Raw genomic sequence first — 22,807 nt, forward strand, 5'->3', positions numbered from 1 at the left:
TGGTGAAAAGCAATGGATCTAGAGTGGCAGCGCCGGATTCCTTCGACTGGCGACTCTATAACAAAGTCGGTCGTGTCAAGGAACAGAGCAGTTGTGGATCTTGCTGGGCCTTCAGTCTTGCTGGTAAGTAATATAGTATTCTGTACTCTTTACCGCTTATTTTAAACTTACATCTTTCCCCATAAATCACTCTTAACTATTGATGAAAACTGCATGAAAAACTGTTCTGTAAATTGTTGAGTTTGTCGCAGACATAGACAAACGTGGTGGTAACAAGACTTTGTCTTATTCTTTATTATATTTTTGCTAACACTGATAATATTATATCCAGCTAACATAGAAGGACAGTACGCAATAAAGCACAACCAGCTGATGGAATTCTCTGAGCAGCAATTGCTGGACTGCACCGGAGGCAGCTGCAGTTGCACTTCAGGATTCACAACCACCGCTGCTCTGTAAGATGGTTTATTTACAACAAGCTTTTAAAGGTTTTAATGCAAAAGTAGCCCAACTAATTAATAACTTAAATGCTATTGTGGATCACAAAATTTTAACAAAGTATAACTAGTTAAAAGTTTAAAAGTTTCTGCTTTTAAAATGTTCGTATACATTTTCCTATTCAAGGTCCGTAATCTTGAGTTTATGTTTGTTTATAAACGTTGTCTGGTATCCACGATAACTTCAAAAAGTTTGGGATTGGGTTGCAGCGTGAAAATATAAAAAGTTTATTGTTTCACTTACAGTACTTTAGCGCAATATTATGGTGGCATCATGATGGAACAGCTATATCCCTATGAAAATGTACAGAGGCAGTGCCGGTTTGATCCCAGCAAGGTAATAGCTAAAGTCACAGGCTGCCGTCAGTTCATATTCTCGTCAGAAGAAGAAATAAAGGAGACATTGGTGAATGTTGGACCGCTTTCTATTGGTAAGAAAACAATTTCTTTTAAACCGAAAGTTGCAGTTTATTTAGCAGGCTGTTGGGGACAAGTCCTAAATGAATAAAGCACTATCCCTAACGAACAAAAGATTTCCCTGAAATGATTTCACATTGAAATGGTGGTACTTCTGTGATGTTATTACAAGTTTTAACTTTTATTTTAATACGAGTACATGGAAAGACGTAGACTGACATATTTACAGATATATGAATTTTATAAGTTTTACTATATGTGCATAATTCTATTGGACACAAATGTTGGTAAGCATCAATCAATATACCTATTACTTCTGCTTTCAGGCGTCGCTATGGATGAAAACTTTAAAGATTATCACGGTGGAATATTGCGATACTGTGGATATCAAATTAACCACGCTGTGCTTCTCGTCGGATACGGCTCAGGTATTGTTACCGATCATACCTAAGCTTTAAATGATATAAATAAAGAACTCAATATTTAATAATTTGAAAAAATCAAATTTCGTATAAGGAATCGAATCACTTCCTGGGCGACTGCTCTCACTATCTGAGCTACTTAGATATTGGGTGATTCCGTCAAAATTAAACGCTTAAAATTCTCCATAATACATATAATAGTGTCTTAATAATTAATCTAGTATTACAATGATGGAGCAATGTACCCATACCATTGTGAAATACTGGTAACGTAGGGTTGATGATTATCTACTGCTATAATGATGCAATAAATTCTTATTCGGACCAGATCGAAATTTTTCAATTAGGTGTGAAGATTTTGGTTATTACACATACAATTCTGGATGTTTCAGAGAACGGCGAACCGTACTGGCTTATCAAAAACTCCCATGGCACAACATTTGGTGACAATGGTTATATCAAGATCAGAAGGGGCATCAACTTGTGCAACATCATGGGCAGCGAGATCATCACTACAGTGGTGCAGTAACACCGCAGTACGCACCAATCTTCTTCCATACCGACATTTTGGCTTTTGATCATGGTTCCTTGATGTGGTGGTGGGATATGTTTTTTAACAGAAATAAATATTTTTTATTGCATTACACTTGTATTTTTATTTGTTTTGTGTTCAACTCCGTTTCCTGAACTCTATATAAGTTAATTATGAGGTGAATGACTTAACTTAGTAACATAACAGCTATCACCAATATTCAAAATTACACATGTAATCAAATATATTTGAAGTATTTCCACTGTTAAGTGAAATATGTGTACAGATAAACATTTATAATACATTTTATTGCAAAAAATTCTGTGCATGAAATGGTTCCAGTATATAAACGGGTACAAATCTTTCCAACAACATAGTTGGTTGGTGAACAGTTGAAAATGTTCCCTTTGGTAGTTCTCCTGTGTTGCCTGGGGGCTTTGGTCTCCTCGGCTCCTCAAAAAGTGTTTTATTCTGTTAACGAGGCCCCGAGCTACTTCGAGGATTTCATGCAGACGTACAATAAGGTTTACAGCAGCGAAGCAGAGAAGCAAACCAGATTCGAAATATTCAAGAAAAACTTGGAAATGATCAACGAACAGAATCAGATTGATGATGCAGTTTTTGGTAAGAACATCCACAATACCTATAGCATTAGTGTAAAAAATCATTTCTTGTTTGTCTGGACCCATTATTTGGATGGCCGTTCTCAGAACTTCTCTGATCAGCAGAGCTGACAGAGCAGCGGTACGGAGCAGACCGTAATCCGCTACTGCGGGTTGGAGTTCCTGTTTTACCAGGGCTATGAGGAGAAAACTTCTATAAAAACAACTGAAGGAGGGGATTGGGGGTCCCCTCGAAGCCAGAGAGGTTCACTCATGAACGAGCCTCTATCCTGAGGCGAAGCTGCGGACGAATTTTCTAAATGAGACAATAACTCGCGGCTCTGTTTCTCTGGGCTCCGGTGAACACCGTCGAGTTTAGTGGGTAGGCCCTGCCTTTAGTGAGCAGGCGGGGAGAGTCCCACTAACCCATTAACCGTCCCCATCGATAGTAGTCTGTTACTTAGATTGTGAAGATAATTTGACATTATGTTGGATCTTCTGGTGATCCCGCTCTATCCATAATGAAATAGTAAAGTGCAATAATTTATTAGTACAAATACAGCAGTTTCTATGAAATCCCCCACTTTTCAGGCATCAACGAATTTACGGACTTGACCACAGAGGAGTTTATTTCACACTACACCGGCTACGGTAATGTCGGTGAAGAGATTAGATGCCAGTTAGTTAACAACGCGAGCCGCGTGTCTGCGCCTGAGTCGCACGACTGGCGCGCGCTGAACAAGGTCACTCCGTCTAAACCACAGAGTTCTTGCGGCTCCTGCTGGGCTTTCAGTGCTGTTGGTAAGTACTTATATGTGGTCATTGGCTCATTATTATTATACTATAATTACTATTTTTGTGAGTGTACCTACGAGATTGTCATGAAGATGAAAGATACTGTGAAGTGTATTATTACGGTGTTTTAAGACCTTTTTTATGTAGAGTAGGTTAGTTGTTACTTTTCCTTTATTCGCATTTATAATATTAGTTGGAAGTGGGATTACAGTTATTTCCAATTTTGCTATTAATATTTTTTTTGTATCTCAGGTGCCGTCGAAAGTCAGTACGCGATGGTCCACAGCCAACTGGTCGATTTATCTGAGCAACAAGTGTTAGATTGCTAGAGGTGGGCGCCGATATAAAATTGGCCGGCGGCGGCGCGCCGACTTTTTGACCTCGGCGGCGGCGGCGTCGGCGGCGTGACCTTGTTTGACCTTTGTTCATTAGGTATTTTTTTTAAATCTGCTTTTTTAGTATCTATCGTCAAGACTAATCAGGTGATTTGCAGTTGGTTGGGGTTTGAGCCACTAAAGCAGTGGTTTACCCTAGTAAATTAGCTCTTTTGATCATAGATACTTTGATACTTGGATAGCGGGTTTGGCTGAGATTAGGTTCTCGTGTATTTCCTAAAGGCGAGCGTACCAATGTGCCGATAAAAGTACCCTTAACATGTATTTTTGAGCTCTTTGGAGGCACATAGTTAATGTTGGATTAGCTGACTGTCGGTGGAATATTATATTCAGTTCTGTTTTATTTATATTTATGGTCTTTCCATGTCATCCTACGGTCCAGGATTTTAATGCAGGTTGATTGCAGCAATGTGTCGAGGTCTAGATTGGCCGGAGGATAAGTTTCACGTCGTAAATCATAATATGGTGAGACATCGGGGCATAATTACATNAGATTGTACCCAAAGGAGCAATGGATGCGATGGGGGATGGATTTCAAATGCAATTCAGTAAGATTCCCTATATTCCATGTTTATATTCCTTTACATAAAGAACTCGCTAACCGAAAGTTTGGCCCAGTTTCCACCAAGGTGGAGCGGGGCGGAGATGAGAGGAGATATGTGTTGGAACTGGCCGGCTATTTCCATCAAAGCGGAGCGGAGACCAGAGGAGATGTGTGAGCTGTGCGTAGCTGTCAGCTGTCAGTCTATTGCTGTCTATGAAAGAAAAACACACTCCGCATAGCTCCGCTCCGCACAGCTCCGCTAAGCGCTGCACCGCCGCCGCTGTCAAATTCTATAAAAATATGAGTCTGCGCTAAACTTCTCTCTTCTCATTTCCACCGAAGCGGAGCGGAAAGATATGTAAAAATAATGAAATCTGAGCGGTTATTCAAAACACTTCTCTGCTCCGCTCCGCTTCGCCTTGGTCGATCTATCTATTCCTGTGGTGTTTTAGAAATAACCCTGTTAGTAAATACCTAACTATCGACATTTCCCAGCGACTTAGCAAATACCGGCGGCATCATGGGAGAACAGGACTACAGCTACCAGAATGCGCAGGGCCCCTGCAGGTACGACGCCAGCAGGGCCGTAGTCAAGGTCACCGGCTGCCGCCAGTTTCGCCTGCAGTCGGAGGAGGAACTCAAGGAAATCCTCGCGAGTGTTGGACCTATCTCTATTGGTACATAAATGTTTATTTTGTGTTAACTTTATGCTGCCCACACATCAAACCCGCCGAAGATTCTAATGAAATAAAGCGATGACGTGTTCTCCTAAAGTTTCTTGTTGGAAAAAAATAGTTCGATCTATTTAATTTTCTAACTAAATAGAGCACATGCTGGTGGTAGTTCAAAGTAAAATACAAATAACTCCCTCCCTCTTACTGAAATTAATTATTTGATTATTGAAATGAAAATAACTTATTAATACTTTAATGCAAATAATTTGTTGTCCAGTTTCATGCGAAGACGTTTTGAATACTTGACAAAATAGTTATTTACACCGCACTAAAGCCGGTTTTCCACCGCGAGCGGAGTGACCCTTAATGATTCCGTTTAAGTCGCAATCCAGAAATGCATACAACTATTTCCACCAACAAAGAGTCGAGCGAAAATGACAAAGAGGGCAAAAAGAGTACAAATGAGCGTGCTCATCAAATCAATACTCCCGAACTCTTTCTCAGTGGAGAAGCAATCCCATTTTATGTGCAAGAAGACCGTTCCGCTGGACATCCCTCAGTCCTCTTTGGCGGTGGAAAACGGGCTGTATGGTTCGATGTATGTCAAGAGAGAAATATGTATGTTACTAATTAATCTATATTGTTTCTAGCGGTCTCAATTGACGGCACCTGGCAGAAATACCGAGGAGGGATAAAGAAAGTGTGCCCTCAAGGCCCACTCAACCATGCTGTGCTTCTAGTTGGTTATGGCTCAGGTATATTTATCATTGTTTTTTATAGTCTCTACAAGCTTTTTCAAGCGTAGATATTCATAGCAAGAGCATTGAGGTAAGACAACACCTGTATGACAATTGGATATAAACGCATACATCATCACATCATTTCACAATATTCAATCAAACTTCAAGCACAGCTTCAGAGTAGAAGTATTTACCATGAGTATAACATTTAAACCTAGGCTCAGAACACCAATTTTTCGTCGGCTGATAGTTTAGTCGGGCAGTTAATCAGTGTGCCTACCATGAGTTTACGTTAGGTGAGCTCGCTAGCGAATACGTCAAAAAATTATATGAAGATTTTATTTCTTGAAAGTAGCCGCTAGGGGCGCTGCACAATATGTCATACATTTAAATGTCATTTTTTTACGCAGTCGTTAGCGAGCACACCTAACGTAAACTCATGGTAGGCACACAGTACGGACATGTATGGAAGTGCACACGTTACACCGATTTTATTGATTCTTCATAGAAATTAAAATCGGCCGACTAAAAATCGGTGGTCTACGCCTAGGTTAACTCACCGCTAGTGAGTGCGTCAAAAAATCTATAAAGATTTTAGTTCTTAAAAGTAACCGCTTTCATATACAGGGTGGCCAAAACAGTGAGGTCTAAAAGAAAAATTTAGATTCCTTACATCAAGGTGTATCTAAATCACCCCCATATTGTGTATAATACGATTTTGCTTAGTTTAGGAGATAGAGTTAATTTTGTGATATTTTAAAATTCTATGACTTAGTAGGCTTTTAATTTTTTTATCTTTTTTTGGGTTGACTTTTCTCAGATTTCTTTTTTTTGACACATTTGTTATTAATTGCAGATATTTGAAAAAAATAATCACCTTCCTATCTTTGATGCAAGATACAAAAGTTTTGCTAGAAACATTAAAATTATGCTTTTAGCAGAACACTATCAAATTTTCAACTTAAAAAAAGAATTTCCATAGGTCCAAAACCATTTTAAAAACTGCGCCGTTTCCTGAACATTCATAATAATACAAAAAAAACATGTAGGTACTTAATGGGCCACTATTTCCTGATCGGTCCACTAAAGTGGTAAGTCGGAAATTCCGTTAGATGTTTTTAACTTTCTTAGAGTGAATTAATATTAGAATAGAATAGAAATATAATAGAATAGAAAAGGTTTATTGACACAGTAAAAAAAGACACAAAACAAAAAAAAAACAACAAAAACACATAATATGTAGGCTATTAAAACAAGTGGTGAGAAAAAACTGTGCCAATAGGCACCCGCTCAGCATTTATCGTGACATGCTCAAAAGGGCAAGTCACGAAGCTGGTCTTCCGCGGACGCCCTTGCTTATTGCGCAACCCTTGGAGAAGACACCGTCTAAAAATAATGTAACCGTAAATTATAATTTAGTGAAAGTTCGATGTCTCTCCAAGGGGCACGCAATATTGGGAATCCTCTAAGTTTACATTACGTAGAACAGATTTAGAGCAGTAACTGGACAGAACATGTTTTTATTCTCAACGAGGAAGCTCTTGCCCTTCATCACACCTGGTGGAAACTGATGATTAGGCTGAAGGTGGAAGGGTACTTCAACTACAAAGGAACTGTGGCTTCCTACCTCCAAATGCCGGAATACAGTAATGCTATTAACGAGTTACTCACCTGGTGTCCGTTTGGTTGCGCAAAGCTGTATACATTTTGTTGGTAGCGGCGACTGGTTGCGCCGCCATGGTGTCCCGGTGAAATATAGCCCTAAGTTTACATCAGGCATGGCAGGCATGGTAAGCACATAGAAAATGGGCTACCTACTGTATTTAATTCATGTTTACCTCCTCAGTACCTAATCAATGTGTTTTTTTTTTATTTTCAGAGGGAGGCCAGCCGTTCTGGATCATCAAGAACTCAATGGGCCCTGGATGGGGAGAATCCGGCTTCATCAGGATCAAGAGAAACGAGAATGCCTGTAACTTGATGAGTCCCTATGGTTCATACGTTACAGCAACAGTGCAGTAGGACATTGCATCAGCTTACCTTCTCACACTTCTTTAGGAAAGTAGCTTGGAACTAATTTTTGACTCAAAATTCTTGGGAAATATTTTTTTGGTGGCGGGTTTTTTTGGTTTTCGAAAATAAATATTTGATTTCCTGTATCTTTTATTTTTATTGCATTTTCATAGTTTTAGAAGTGAAAAATGCACTGGTGGTTATTTATAAACAAAATATGTTAGGATTGCATAAGTTACAAACTTTGTCCTATGTAATTAGGTAAAGTAATATTATACTACAGGTATTTTATTTGATATCCTCATTTATATGTATAAGTATATACATTTCATTTCTAAATAAATGATTAACATATACCATAAATGTGACTTGAAAATAGACCTCACTTTGGGCTCACCTCTGGGATCAATTAGACCAATTTTTATGGTTATAAAACCAAATAAAGATCTCACGTGTCCTCTTTAACAGATGGATAGCGATTAATCCCAACTTAACAGTTTTATAGTAATAAAAAATGGTTATAGCGTAACTACCTATTTTTTTGAAGAAGTGACTCTGGATCCTTGTAAAGACATATTTTTGGGGTAAAAACCTTTCCTTTAATGAAATGAAGTTTAGAACTACGCTTTCAAATGGTACCAATGTTGGTGGGAAGTGGGGATGCATACGTTTGATAAGTGCTTGTCGCGGGAGGTGCGATTTATTTGATGCCGAGTGTAGTTTAAAAGTATGAAAAAGAAAAGTTTCAGAAAAGAAGGAAATAATTCATTGTCTTGCCCTTTTGCTCAGCCATCGTGTAAAAAAAATGTAGGAAGCCCATCGTGTCCATTACCTTAAAAACATCCTTGGTAAATTGAAATTCTAAAAAGGTATCAAAAGCCTATGTATTCAGTATTATTTTATTCTCATGGCTACTTGAATAGCAACGAAGTAGTATGAAAACTGCAAAAATGAGTTTTTCTCGTAATAGTTACACTGGAACTGCATGAGTGGCATTAAATAGAATTAATGGATAATTTTTAACGTCATTTCAGCCATAGACGTCCACTGCTGAAACATAGGCCTACCCCAATGATTTTCATAATGACCGGTTGGTAGCGGCCTGCATTCAGCACCTTCCTGCTTACCTTTATGAGGTCCTTACTTATAGAGTGTAGACTAAGTAAAAAGCAATGTAATAATACCGTTTAAGGAACACTGGCCTAACATCAAGACATCTTAGAGTTGGTGACAACAGAAAGCAATAATTATAGAAGTTAAGTTCCCCTAAAACCTGAATAAACCACAAAAACTACAAAGGTACTTTTGTGATCGCTCAAACCAACATACATAGTATGCATTCTGAAGGAGCATGAATGTTTAATTATTAATATTTAATCAACAGCTTAAAGAATAAGTTTCAAGCTTTTATCTTTAACCCTTAAATTGGCACTTATTGAACCCTTGCTTCAAAAATGGTCAAATTTGGGATTTAGGTATTGTTTTGATAGATTAAGAAAAAAATATTTACTTTTTGAAAAAAATTCAATTAGTATAGAAGTTATGACATGTCACTCAAAACGGACATTGCCAATTATTTAGCATTACAACCATGTCACTTAGGGCGGACATTGCCAGTTTAGAAAAACAAACGTAAAACAACTTTTCTTAATAACAATACAGGAATCCCTGATAATCATCCTCTGGCTAATCCAGCGCCTTTTGCAATCCATCTGGACTATTTACTGTTGATTTTACATAAATTTATCAAAAAATACCCTGACATATAAAAACAGAAAGTGACTGCCTGATTTATCAACATAAATCCCAAACCGGTGGGTATAAAGACACAAAGTTTGGCATGTAGGTTACTTATTAGGGTCTAGGGGTGTTATCAGAAAGGATTTTTCCAAAATTACCCCCTAAGGGGGTGAAATGGGGGCCCAAAGTTTGTAGGGCGAAACAAAATTAGTTACACTATTTAATTCGAAACTTTACAGGATACATTCCTATCGATAAATGAATAAACACGTGTTTCAGGTTATTTCAGAATTCAACCCCTAAAAGGGGGAAATTGGGTAAAAATGTCTAAAAATCAACATGAGTATTTATTACTGATACATGGCATTGTCCGTTTTAAGTGACATAACATTTGTAACCTTGAAATGAATGGAAAAAAATCGATATTTTTTTACAGTTTTGGCAATAACCGTCAGTTTTATTCGTTAATATTCTAAAATCAATCAATAAAGCACAAGAACAAGTGTAATACCTACAGTATTGCCACATTTATCCAGAGTGAAAACTTGACATTGCTATTGCATTTATTCAACTCTCTTTATTTTTAAAATTCGCGGCTTTTTATTGAACTACAGCCCCGTGTTTCACATAAAATATCATGCTTTTTATAAAATATCCCTTGAAAGTCGATAAATTGCTTTAATTTAGATTCTGTAAGCAATTATTTGACATGTCCTTTAAAACGGACAAAAACAATTTAAGGGTTAAAATGACAATACTTTCAGACAAACTTTCATACCCCTTTTTTTGTCGCGGAGGAAATACTTTGCGCACCGTCACTACTGCCGGGGGACAGGGTGGTGAGTTGGACTCCCGGCGCCCTAAAATGGGCGTTACTCCGTCCTGAAAATGACAAGGTATACCTACTAAAACCTCCGCGGCGTTCCGTCTTGCGCATCTGCATGGTGTCGCGACTCGCGAGTATGTGGCCGTAGCCTTAGACTTCCACGACACCACCGGCAACACACCCCCTCGTGGGGGGCCGACGGGAATTGCCCGAAACGCCAAGCCGTTCCCGTCAGACGGAGGTGGCAAGGGTGCCCCCGCACCCCCGGTCTGCTGGCCGCCACCTGGGGGAAGAGAAGAACGGTCGTACAACCGCCTTCTCCACCCCCTTCTCCGCCTGCGGAGCGATGGGGCGAGATGATCGTTCACCCGCTCACGCTCCGCTGCCTCCTTCTGAAGGATGACCTCCTCGCAGAAGGAGGCGCCCGCCTTTACAACTCTTGTTTCGTATTGAAAAGTAGCCTATTGACATCTGAGGCTCTAGCTAGACTATCTGACGATCCTATTCAATACAATCTTACTAAAAAAAGATACAACAAATCTTTCCTCTTTATAATGACTATACATCTGCGGGCTATGTCGGTCACTTTGGTCCTCCTGCGGATTTCCTCATTTCTGACTCGATCACGCAGGGAAACTCCGAGCATAGCACGCTCCATCGCCCCTTGGACCAGTCGTTGTGTTAATCTTTGGAGGAGGCCTTTGTCAAGCAGTGGACGTCATTTGGCTGAAACGACGATTAATAATTTATTAAATACTAGCTTTTGACAGCGGCTTCGTTCACGTCGTTTCGTTCTACTCACTACTACTACTCACAGAAAGTTAAAGCCTATGTCACTCAAGAATAATGTAGCTTCAGTAGGTGAATTTTCAAAATCGAGTTACTTACTTCCTACGATCGATTATGCGATTTTGGTTTTTGATCATGGTTTCTTGATGTGGTGATGGTGAACTCCATTTCCTGAACTCTATCTCAGTAACATTTAATTATGAGGTGAATAACTTATTTAGTAACATAACAGCTATCACCAAGACCAAAAATTACACGTGTAATCAAATGAATTTTAACTATTTCCACTGTTAAGTCAAATATGTGTACAGATAAACATTTTTTAATAAATTTTATTGCTAAAAATTCTGCGCATGAAGTGGTTCAAGTATATAAACGGGTACAAATTTTTTCAACGGCATAGTTGAACAATTAAAAATGTTCCCTTTGGTAGTTCTCCTGTGTTGCCTGGGGGCTTTGGTCTCCTCGGCTCCTCAAAAAGTGTTTTATTCTGTTAACGAAGCCCCGAGCTACTTCGAAGATTTCATGCAAATGTACAATAAGGTTTATAGCAGCGAAGCAGAGAAGCTAGCCAGATTCGAAATATTCAAGAAAAACTTGGAAAAGCTCAACGAACAGAATCAGATGGACGATGCAGTTTTTGGTAAGAACATTTATATTAGCATTCCAATTGGACTTCTGGTTACTATAAATTGACATCCTATTCTTGTGATTAATTTCGCTGCAGGTTCCAAGACGGTGAGCTACGACTATTGAACCTTCAATGGTTAGATTTCATTGTAGACCGAACTGTAGATCCTAGCTTTAAGAATAGCAGTAGTGGAAAAGAGATCATCATTTCAGCCATAGGACGTCCACTGCTGAACATAGGCCTCCCCCAATGCTTTCCATGTTGATCGATTGGTAGCGGCCTGCGTCCAGCGCTTCCCTGCTACCTTTACGATGTCGTCGGTCCACCTTGTAGGTGGACGTCCTACGCTGCGTTTTCCGGTACGCGGCCTCCATTCCAGAACCTTTCTGCCCCATCGGTGCAGAAAGGAAAAGAGATGGTGGGAGAGTAGATATTGAGCAGATGATTTAACATTGCATAATAATATGTTGGGTCGCCTAGTGTTCCCGCTCTATCCATGCATATTACAAATACAGTATTAGGTACGGTTTTTTGAAAATGTTTGCTCTTTTTTAATTTTGGGAACATTCTCTTTTTAGGCATCAACGAGTTCACGGATTTGACCCCAGAGGAGTTTCTTACATACTACACTGGATACGTCAACGTGGGTGCAGAGTATGCATGCAGGCTTGAAAGGTTTGGCAACGCGAGCCGCGTGTCTGCGCCTGAGTCGCACGACTGGCGCGCGCTGAACAAGGTCACTCCAGTCAAGAACCAGATGACTTGCGGCTCCTGCTGGGCTTTCAGTGCTGTTGGTAAGTCCAATTACTTTTAAATACGTGTAGTTTTGCCTACACTCTTATCCAGAAGATACCATTATGTAAGTTTTTTTGACTTTATTTCAATAAATTAAAAATAGATAAATGTACATACCTAAAAGAACACTTCTTTATTTTAACTAAGGGTAAGGGCTAAGGGCTCCTTGCCACGGAGACTTCCTGTTTTTTGTAGGCACTGTTTTAGTTAGATCTATATTAAGGCTGAGTTGCACCAACTAACTTTAACTGTAACGATAACCGGAGTTTTTTGTGTGGAGTTTGACAGATTTTTGATGTTTGTTATAGGTGAAACTTAGCATAACCTTCATATGAAAGTGTCCCGCAAAAACGATTCTTTCGAATTTGCAATTCAACTCATCCTTGTGTGTTCACACGACAAAAAGAAAGAATAAATAATCACAAAGAAAAAACGTATTTTAGGGATTTCTGTGGTTACCTTTTAATCATCATATTTTTAAATAATAATAATGTTGTTTCTAATTTTTTGTTTATTTTTTGTATCTCAGGTGCCGTCGAAAGTCAGCACGCAATTGTCCACAACCAACTGTTAGATTTATCTGAACAACAAATATTGGATTGTACCAAAAAGAGCTTGGGGTGCCAAGGGGGATGGATATCAAATGCTCTTTAGTAAGATTCCCTTTCTTAAATTCATTTACATTTTATAACTCACTAACAGAGAGTTTAACTAAAATTGAACTCAAACTCGTTTTTTTAAATAACTAAAAACAAATTTTATCGTGAATTTGTGTCATTTGTAAGTCTATGTCTCATTAATAAAAAAAAATAACAATGTGACGCTCTAATTTCGGAAAATTAAATAAATATTTAGTTTAGTATAATAAAAACAGCTAATTTAAAAACCGTAGAACAATGTTGTTGCTTTGATGTCAACTATCTATCCTGCGAGGTTACCGGTGTTTTACAAATAACCGTATATAGTAAAATATTTTTTTTTGCGGAGGAAATGCTTTGCGCATCGTTATCACTGCCAGGGGACAGGGTGGGACTCCCGGCTCCCTGAAAAGGACGCTGCTCTGTCTTGAAAAGGACGGGGTATACCCACTAAGAAACGGCGTTCCATCATCTCCCGAGTGGGGGTGTCGCGAGTATCCGGCCGTAGCCTCAGACCTTCGCGATAGTATAGTAAATACCTATGAATATTTCACAGTGAATTAGCGAATACCGGCGGCATCATGCGAGAACAGGACTACAGCTACCAGAATGCGCAGGGCTTCTGCAAGTACGACGCCAGCAGGGCCGTAACCAGGGTCACCACTTGCCGCCAGTTCCACTTCATGTCGGAGGAGGAACTCAAGGAGACACTCGCGAGTGTTGGACCTATCTCTATTGGTACATTAAAGATTTTGTGCAAACTTTATGTTAACTAACACTAAAGTTTCGACTAGATCGGTTCGGTGATCAGTAAAAATCACTAGTATCGCCATCGCCATCACCATTAGGTACGCACGCGGGCTGCACGCTTTAGTTTAGTCGAACCTTAACAAAGAGTTGAGCGAAAATGACAAAGAGGGCAAAAATAATAAAAAGGAGCTCGCTTATCTAATCAATACTTCCGAACTCTTTCTCGATGGAAAAGCTTATTTTATGAACAGGGATGTCTAGTGGAGCGGTGTTCGCTCCATACCTCATTCTTCTGTGGTGGTGGAAAACGGGTTTTATAGCTGAATGTATGTAATGAGACAAAGATGTATATTACTAATTAATCAATATTGTTTCTAGCGGTCGCAGCTGACAACAACTGGCAGAACTACCGCGGGGGAATATTAGAAATGTGCTCCCAATCAGTCAACCATGCTGTGCTTCTAGTCGGTTATGGCTCAGGTATACAATTCCATAGTAATTTTTATTTATACAGATTTAGGTATAAATAGTAAGAAGAAGGAAATAAAGAAACATGCATTACAATAGACATCACACAAAGACAGACAGGTAAATTAAACATAGCAGTGGCAAAATCCAGGTTGAACTGAGCAGTGCCACCTTCTCGCCATAACGATGTCCACGCAACGGGACCTCAGTCTAAATACAACCCAATCTTTTCACAATTTTCAATTAAACTTCTAGTACAGCTTGGCTACTAATACGAGACTCGCGCGTACGATTCATCATCATCGTCAACATTTCAGCCATAGGACGTCCACTGCTGTACATAGGCCTCCCCCAATGATTTCCATGTTGATCAATTGGTAGCGGCCTGCGTCCAGCGCCTTCCGTCTCATGTCGTCGGTCCACCTTGTGGGTGGAAGTTCCACGCTGCGTTTTTCGGTACGCGGCCTCCACTCCAGAACCTTGCTGCCCCATCGGCCAATAACAGAATATAGGTTTCTATAATTATTGAGGTACCTCAAAAGAACCAATTTTATTGCTTACGGTGTTTTTTGATTTTAGAGGGAGGCAGACCGTTCTGGATCATCAAAAACTCATGGGGCACTGGATGGGGAGAATCAGGCTTCATCAGGATTAAGAGGAACGTGAATGCCTGTAACTTGATGGGTGGTCAATTCGTTACAGCAACAGTGCAGTAGGACATTGGACTTCTCAGACTTCTTTATAAACGAAACTTGGATATAACCTATACCAATTTTTGATTCAAAATTCTTGGGTAATTTTTTTTTGGTGGCGGGTTTTTTTTGGTTTTCGAAAATAAACATTTTATTTCCTGTGGGCTAATTCAAATGCATTTGTCGAGAGTAGAAATCGTCTGTCAAATAATTTTCTAGTAATCAATTTTGAACTGATTGTCAAGGTAATACTGTTGAAAATTGAATAACAANTTAGGGATGTTCCGATACCACCTAAGTATCGATACCTACTCATTTCGATAATACTCAAATCTTTTTCCGATACTACTTAAATAAGTACTCTTAAAGTATCGATAGTTACTGATATCGATACTTTTTGGAACTTTTATTTTGTTTTATTATTTTGAGGGTGCTATCAATGAACGTTGAAGGACAATAATTTAAACAAAATTGAGAAGAAAACAACTATTTATTTATTATAAATTTTTATTAGGCTTATTATTAATTTAAACAAAAAACTCTTCAGCCTTAAGATTGCCCAAAAACAGTAACTGTTCAAGGTATTTTGAAGACAATCTATTCCTTGTTTGTGTCATTGTTGCACCGGCTTTGGAAAAAAGGCACTCGCTAGGAACTGATGTTGTAACAACAATTAAATATTGCTGGGCATACTTGTAAAGACAAGGAAACACCAACTTCATGTCATCCCATTCTGCAAATGGGTTGCTTTTAAGAGAAACTACTGGATTTGATAAATAAAGAGAAACTTCATCTCGTTTTCGGTTGTTTTGCTGATTCGATTCGATACCAAGTATTTTTGTTTCGATACCGATTATGTATCGCAAAATTGATTCGATATAATAAATACTTGGTATCGAATCAAAAGTATCGAGTACCTACTCGTATTTATTAGTATCGGAATATCCCTAGAATAGATTGAAATGACAGATTGCACTTGAATTACCCTACTGTATTTTTTATTTTTATTGCATTCCCTTAGCGAAAAATGCATTGGTGGTAATTGTAAACAAACATATTTATAACTGCTTTAATGTTTATTAAATTATGGATGCAGTTAGGGTTGGATAAATTTCAAACTGTTTGTCCTAATATAATATAATAAAGTAATTATATAAGTATTAAGTACATATATTAAATGCATGCGGCCATGAGTACCGCCACAAAACTAAAAATGTAGACCATTTCTGTCATAACGCATCTACTGATTAATCACGAAATCACAAATTTGGCAGGTACCTAGGTTCCTTGTAGGGTGTAGACATCCGCTAAGAAGGAATCAGTTTTCCGGATTTTACGAAACTCCACCCCTAAGGGGGTAAAACGGAGGTTGCAAATTTCCACGCGTACGAAATCGCGGGCGGCCGCTAGTTAATGATGTGTATAATTTCTAATAGTAGTGGCCTCTCAATATAGGCCTTAAATAAGCTTAAATTTGCACAGCGTGCTATCAGAGTAAATACAATTTGTATTTACTCTGGTGCTATGAAGAGGGCTATACTCGTACTTGGCGTTTCTTTACGAGATCGAATCAGAAATGAGGAGATCCGCAAAAGAACTAAAGTCGCTGACATAGCCCGATGGATTAGAATATTTTAGGTACGTATGGACCAACCAACAGTTGTATTGTTTTAGGTTATTTAAGATGAGCTGATGATTAACATGAAAAAGCATGAAATAAATTAATTTTAACAAAACAATTAAAACCGACTCCAAAAAAAAAGATGAACTAAAAAGAGCTGGTGACAACAGAAAGCAATTGTAACTAGTAGTCAAGTTCCCCTAAGGGCCTTCGCCCACGGCGACTTTTTGACTTAACAGAAGAAATAGCTTTAAAATGACAATACTTTCATACAAACTTTCATCCCCCCTTTTAACCCATTACAACCCTTATTTCGCATTGAAAAGTAGCCTATAATGACTAAGGGCACATAGCTCGTAGAGACGATGGCCGTTGGGGCAGAAAAGTTTTCGAGTGGCGACCAGGGCTGGAAGACGTAGCGTGGGCAAACCTCCTACAAGGTGGACCGACGATCTGGTAAAGGTCGCGGGAAGAACCTGGATGCGGGCAGCGCAGGACCGTTCATTATGGAAAGCCTTGGGGGATGCTTTTGTCTAGCAGTGGACGTCATTTGGCTGAAACGAACGAACAAACGAATGACTTCTGAGGCTTTAAAGTCTAGACTATCTGTGTATCAAACATTGAAATCGGTCCAGTGGTTTCGGATCCTATTCAATACAAACTTACAAAAAAAAATCTTTCCTCTTTATAATATTAAATGTATAGATCTGCGGGCTATACGCACAGCGTTGAATAGAGCTCTGTGATTGGTTCGTGTGTCACCCTGTGCGTCCACGCGCACTGTGAGACCTCATAGTAATGTTTGTGAATGCGGGCGTATGTCTCTCAAGAATAATGTAGCTTTAGTAGGTGAATTTTCAAAATCGTGTTACTTACTTCGCGCGTACGATCGATTATACGATTTTGGCTTTTGATCATGATGGTTCCTTGATGTGGTGGTGGGATAATATGTTTTTTAACAGAAATATTTTTTTTTATTGCCTTACACTTGTATTTTTCTTTGTTTTGTGTTCAACTCCATTTAATTTCCTGAACTCTAAGTACACTTAATTATGAGGTGAATGACATAACTTAGTAAATTGCACTCCTTTGATGTAGATCAGACGTCCACTGCTGGACAAAGACCTCCCCCAAGGATTTCCATAAAGACCGGTCCTGCGCTCGCATCCAAGCACCTCCCGCGAACGTCACCAGATCGTCGGTCCACCTAGTGAGAGGCCTGCCCACGCTACGTCTTCCGGCTCGTGGTCGCCACTCAAGAAATTTCCTGCCCCAGCGGCCATCAGCTCTACGAGCTATGTGCCCCGCCCACTGCCACTTGATTTTGCGATTCTGCGGGCTGCCAGTCACTTTGGTTCTCCTACGGATCTCCTCATTTCTGATTCGATCACGCAGGAAAACTCCGAGCATAGCACGCTTTATCGCCCTTTGGCCTTGTGCCTTCTCATAAGAAGGCACAAGGCCCATAGTAAGCGACCACGTCTCAGATGCGTATACCATCACTGGCAACACACACTGGTCAGAGACTTTTGTCTTGAGACACTGCGGTATTTCGGACGTGAGAATATCGCGAAGCTTCCCGAACGCTGCCCAGCCGATTTGGATTCGACGATTGACCTCTTTCTTGAAGTAGGACCTACCTAACTGGACTGTGTGTCCCAGGTATACATAATTGTCAACAACTTCAGAGTGTAACTAGTGTCTCCAACCTTCAGAGGAGTGGGTACAATACGGGAATTTGACATAATTTTTGTTTTGTCCATGTTCATTTTAAGACCCACTTATTGAGAGGATCTACTGAGGCCATCGAGCATCGTGCTTAGATCCTCCACGGTCTCAGCCATGACTACGATATCATCCGTATAATTACACGTGTAATCAAATATATTTTAAGTATTTCCACTGTTAAGTCAAAATATGTGTAGTGTACTGATAAACATTTAATAATAAATTTTATTGCTAAAAATTCTGCGCATAAAGTGGTTCCAGTATATAAACGGGTACAAATCTTTCCAACAACATAGTTGGTCGGTGAACAGTTAAAATGTTCCCTTTGGTAGTTCTATTGTGTTGCCTGGGGGCTTTGGTCTCCTCGGCTCCTCAAAAAGTGTTTTATTCTGTTAACGAGGCCCCGAGCTACTTCGAAGATTTCATGCAGACGTACAATAAGGTTTACAGCAGCGAAGCAGAGAAGCAAGCCAGATTCGAAATATTCAAGAAAAACTTGGAAAAGCTCAACGAACAGAATCAGGTGGATGATGCAGTTTTTGGTAAGAACATCCACAATATTAAAATTAGTGTAAACATTCCTATTTTTTGTTTGCCCGGGTCGGTTCTTTGGATGGCCATTCTCAGAACTTCTCTGATCAGCAGAGCTGACAGAGCAGCAGCACGGAGCAGACCGTAACCCGCTACGATCCGATCCCATTCTATACATAATGAAATAGTGAATTGCAATAATTTATTAGTAGAAATACAGCAGTCTCTATGAAATCCCCCACTTTTCAGGCATCAACGAATTCACGGACTTGACCCCAGAGGAGTTTATTTCACGCTACACTGGCTACGGTAACGTCGGTGCAGAGGTTAGATGCCAGTATTGGAGGTCTAACAACGCGAGCCGCGTGGCTGCGCCTGAGTCGCACGACTGGCGCGCGCTGAACAAGGTCACTCCAGTCAAAAGCCAGATGACTTGCGGCTCCTGCTGGGCTTTCAGTGCTGTTGGTAAGTATAGGTGGTCATTAGGTCATTGTTACTTTAAAACTACTTTTTATGTAAGTGTTTCTACGACTTTCTCATGAAGATGAAAGATGTATTAGTACGGTGTTTTAAGACCTTTTTATGTAGAGTAGGTTAGTCGTTAGTTTTCACATTAGTTGGAACTTGGGATTACAGTTATTTCCAATTTTGCTATTAATATTTTTTTGTCTCTCAGGTGCCGTCGAAAGTCAGTACGCGATTGTCCACAACCAACTGTTAGATTTATCTGAACAACAAGTGGTGGATTGTACCCAAAGCACCTTCGGTTGCCAAGGGGGATGGATGTCAAATGCTCTTGAGTAAGATTGGCAATATATTTCTTTACATAAATAACTCGCTATCCGAGAGTTTGGCCCGGTGTCCAGCAAGGCGGAGCGGGGCGGAGACGTGAGGAGATGTGCGTTGGAATTGGCAGACTATTTCCACCAAAGCGAAGCGGAGAAGAGCGGAGACGAGAGGAGATGTGTGAGCTGTGCGTCAGCTGGCAGTCTATTGCTATCTATGAAAGAAAAACACACTCCGCACAGCGTCGCTTTGCTCCGCTCCAAACAGCTCCGCGCCGCCGCCCCTGTCAAATTCTATAGAAAAATGAGTCCGCGCTACACTTCTCTCTTCTACGCGCGATCCATTTCTACCGAAGCGGAGTGGAGATGCAGAAATAAAGAAATCTGATTAGTTATTCAAATTACTTCTCTGCTCTGCTCGCCTTGGTGCATACAGGGCCTAACTATGAACATTTCACAGTGAATTAGCGAATACCGGCGGCATCATGGGAGAACAGGACTACAGCTACCAGAATTCGCAGGGCTACTGCAAGTACGACGCCAGCAGGGCCGTAGTCAGGGTCACCTCCTGCCGCCAGTTCGACTTCCGATCGGAGGAGGAACTCAAGGAGACCCTCGCGAGTGTTGGACCTCTCTCCATTGGTACATTAAAGAAGTTTATTTTGTGTAAAGTTTATGCAGTCTACACATCAAACCCGATGTAATTCTAATGAAATAAATCCGCCGGGATCTTACGATTTTTTGAATGACGTGTTCTCCTAAAGTTTCTTATTGGAAAAAATAGTTTGATCTATTTAATTTTCTAACTAAAGTATGACCAACCACATCAGGGTGGACCGGTCTTTGTGGAAAACCTTGGGGGAGGCCTTTGTCCAGCAGCGGACGTCTTTCGGCTGAAACGAACGAAAGTTATTAATTAATAGATATTGTTTCTAGCGGTCGCAGTTGACAGCTGGCAGAACTACCACGGGGGATTATTGGAAATGTGCCCCCAATCCCAAGTCAACCATGCTGTGCTTCTAGTCGGTTATGGTTCAGGTATACAATTATGTTTATAATTTATTATCGCTTATTACACACTTACATCATAAAGGTAGCAGGAAGGCGCTGGACGCAGGCCGCTACCAACCGGGCAACATGGAAAGCTTTGGTGAGGTCTATGTTCAGCAGTGGACGCCCTTTGGCTGAGATGATGATCGCTTATTATCCTCTCTACAAGCTTTTGCAACATAGATATTCGCAATAGTATCGAGGTCATTTTACAATATTCAATTAAACTTCAACGACAATACGAGTATAACAGTAACTTTACCACGAGTACCTATAGTTAATACCTTTGTTGTGCGGAGTGCGTCAAAAATCTATAAATTTTTTAGTTCTTGAAAGCTTTCATATACAGGGTGACTGGAACTGAACCCGCCATAGCTAATACGCGTATAGAGGAGGTCATTTGCTGATTATTGAACCTTACTTTCAATGACTAAAGTTTTATAGTTTAGGAGATATGTCAATTTTTATACTTTTTTCAGATTTTTCCGAAATTTGACCTAAAAACTGCTTAATTTTTTTTTCTCGCATGATTTTAGCCGATTTTTTAATTAGATACTAATATCGAATATGTCTTTATTCAAATAAAATAAATTTCTGATCCAGGTAATGGTTGAATAACTAGTTACAAGCTGTCAAAGTCTAACACAAGTACAAACCACGATAAAAAGTTCTACTTCGATTTCGATTGAAACAAAAATTAATGGTGATAATAAATTGCCAATAATCTTAAAAATATCTCTAGCTTCTCTTCTTTCCAATGATGTATCACATGTTGTATTTAGATATTGAAATTTGTCAAAAATTCAAAGTTTATGGACGAAAATGGAGAAATAATACAAAAATTATTGAATACAAAGTTTATTTTGATTTTTTTAAAGTCTTTTCTTCATAATGTGATTATTATTTTTAAATTATTTTTTCAAAAAACACTCAAAAATAGTTATGAAAAGGAGTATAGCAGGAAATATGAGATTTTGAAGAAACTTTGTATGGATAATTTTCGTATTATTACTCCATTTTCTTCCATAAACTTTGAATTTTTAATAAATTTCAATATCTAATTACTACGTGTGATATATCATTGGAAAGAAGAGAAGGTAGAGATATTTTTAAGATTATTGGCAATCCATTATCACCATTAGTTTTATTTTAAATCGAATTCGAACTTGAATTTTTTATCGTGGTTTGTACTTTTGTTGAACTTTGGCGGCTCGTAACTAGTTATTGAATCATTATCTAAATCTGAAAGTTATTTTATTTGACTAAAGGTTTATTAGATATTAGTATCTAATTAAAAAATCGGCTAAAATCATGCGAGAAAAAAAATTGAAGCAGTTTTTAGGTCAAATTTCGAAAAAATCTGAAAAAAGTATAAAAATTTACATATTACAAACTATAAAACTTTAGTCATATAAAGTAAGGTTCAATAATTAGCAAATGACCTCCTCTATACGCGTATTAGCTATGGCGGGTTCAGTTCCAGTCACCCTGTATTTTTTCACGCGACTGCGAGAACACCTAGTATAAACTTATGGTAAGCACACAGAATATTTGCTACTGTATTTTATGTTTACCTCTTCAATGTTATTGCTAAAGGTGTTTATTGATTTTCAGAGGGAGGCAGGCCATACTGGATTATCAAGAACTCATGGGGTCTTGGATGGGGAGAATCAGGGTACATCAGGATCAAGAGGAATGTGAATGCCTGTAACCTGATGGGTGGTCAATTCGTTACTGCAACAGTGCAGTAGGACATTACAGCTTATTTTCTCATAATTTTTGATTCAAAATTTTCGGGTAATATTTTTTTTTGGTGGCGGGTTATTTTTTGGCTCGAAATGTAAAATAAACTTAATTATTGCAAAAATGATATTTTTATTGCATTCTCATAGTTTTCTAAGCGACAAAGGCATTGGTGGTTAACTGCTTCAGCGTTTGTACAGTCGCGGAATGAAAAGGTTCGTCACCTTAGTGTCGGTTTTCGCTTGCACTAGGTACTGTAAGAGTCAAACCTGCCAACATAACAGTGCAAGAAACAGTGCTGCTAACATTTAAATAAATATGACGTTTGCTAACGAATAAGGTTTTGCTTGTTTATTTTTCTATCCCATCAGTGCAATGCAATGATGACA

At 39.2% G+C, this 22,807-nt stretch overlaps 2 protein-coding genes across 2 annotated transcripts in view; both read left to right on the forward strand.

Annotated features, from left to right (window-relative positions):
• LOC114358003 (thiol protease aleurain-like) overlaps positions 1-14,984 on the forward strand; it is a 31,514-nt gene extending 16,530 nt beyond the window's left edge. Inside the window, exons 7-13 of the mRNA XM_028311852.1 lie at positions 1,729-1,856; positions 2,261-2,492; positions 3,062-3,271; positions 3,518-3,581; positions 4,700-4,881; positions 5,529-5,633; positions 14,848-14,984. Coding sequence (XP_028167653.1) covers positions 1,729-1,856; positions 2,261-2,492; positions 3,062-3,271; positions 3,518-3,581; positions 4,700-4,881; positions 5,529-5,633; positions 14,848-14,984 — 1,058 coding nt within the window. The remainder of the gene's footprint in view (positions 1-1,728; positions 1,857-2,260; positions 2,493-3,061; positions 3,272-3,517; positions 3,582-4,699; positions 4,882-5,528; positions 5,634-14,847) is intronic.
• A 3,641-nt stretch (positions 14,985-18,625) lies between these two features.
• On the forward strand, positions 18,626-22,426 carry LOC114358007 (zingipain-2-like). The gene is made up of 6 exons (XM_028311855.1): positions 18,626-18,851; positions 19,090-19,305; positions 19,517-19,640; positions 20,086-20,267; positions 20,562-20,663; positions 22,290-22,426. Exons 1-6 carry the CDS (start codon positions 18,626-18,628, stop codon positions 22,424-22,426), a joined length of 987 nt encoding a protein of 328 aa, XP_028167656.1.
• The last annotated feature ends 381 nt before the right edge of the window (positions 22,427-22,807 follow it).

This window comes from Ostrinia furnacalis, unplaced genomic scaffold (genome assembly GCF_004193835.3).
Source record: "Ostrinia furnacalis isolate ACB-3 unplaced genomic scaffold, ASM419383v2 OfSCF3557, whole genome shotgun sequence".
In the NCBI taxonomy this organism is placed as follows: domain Eukaryota; kingdom Metazoa; phylum Arthropoda; class Insecta; order Lepidoptera; family Crambidae; genus Ostrinia; species Ostrinia furnacalis.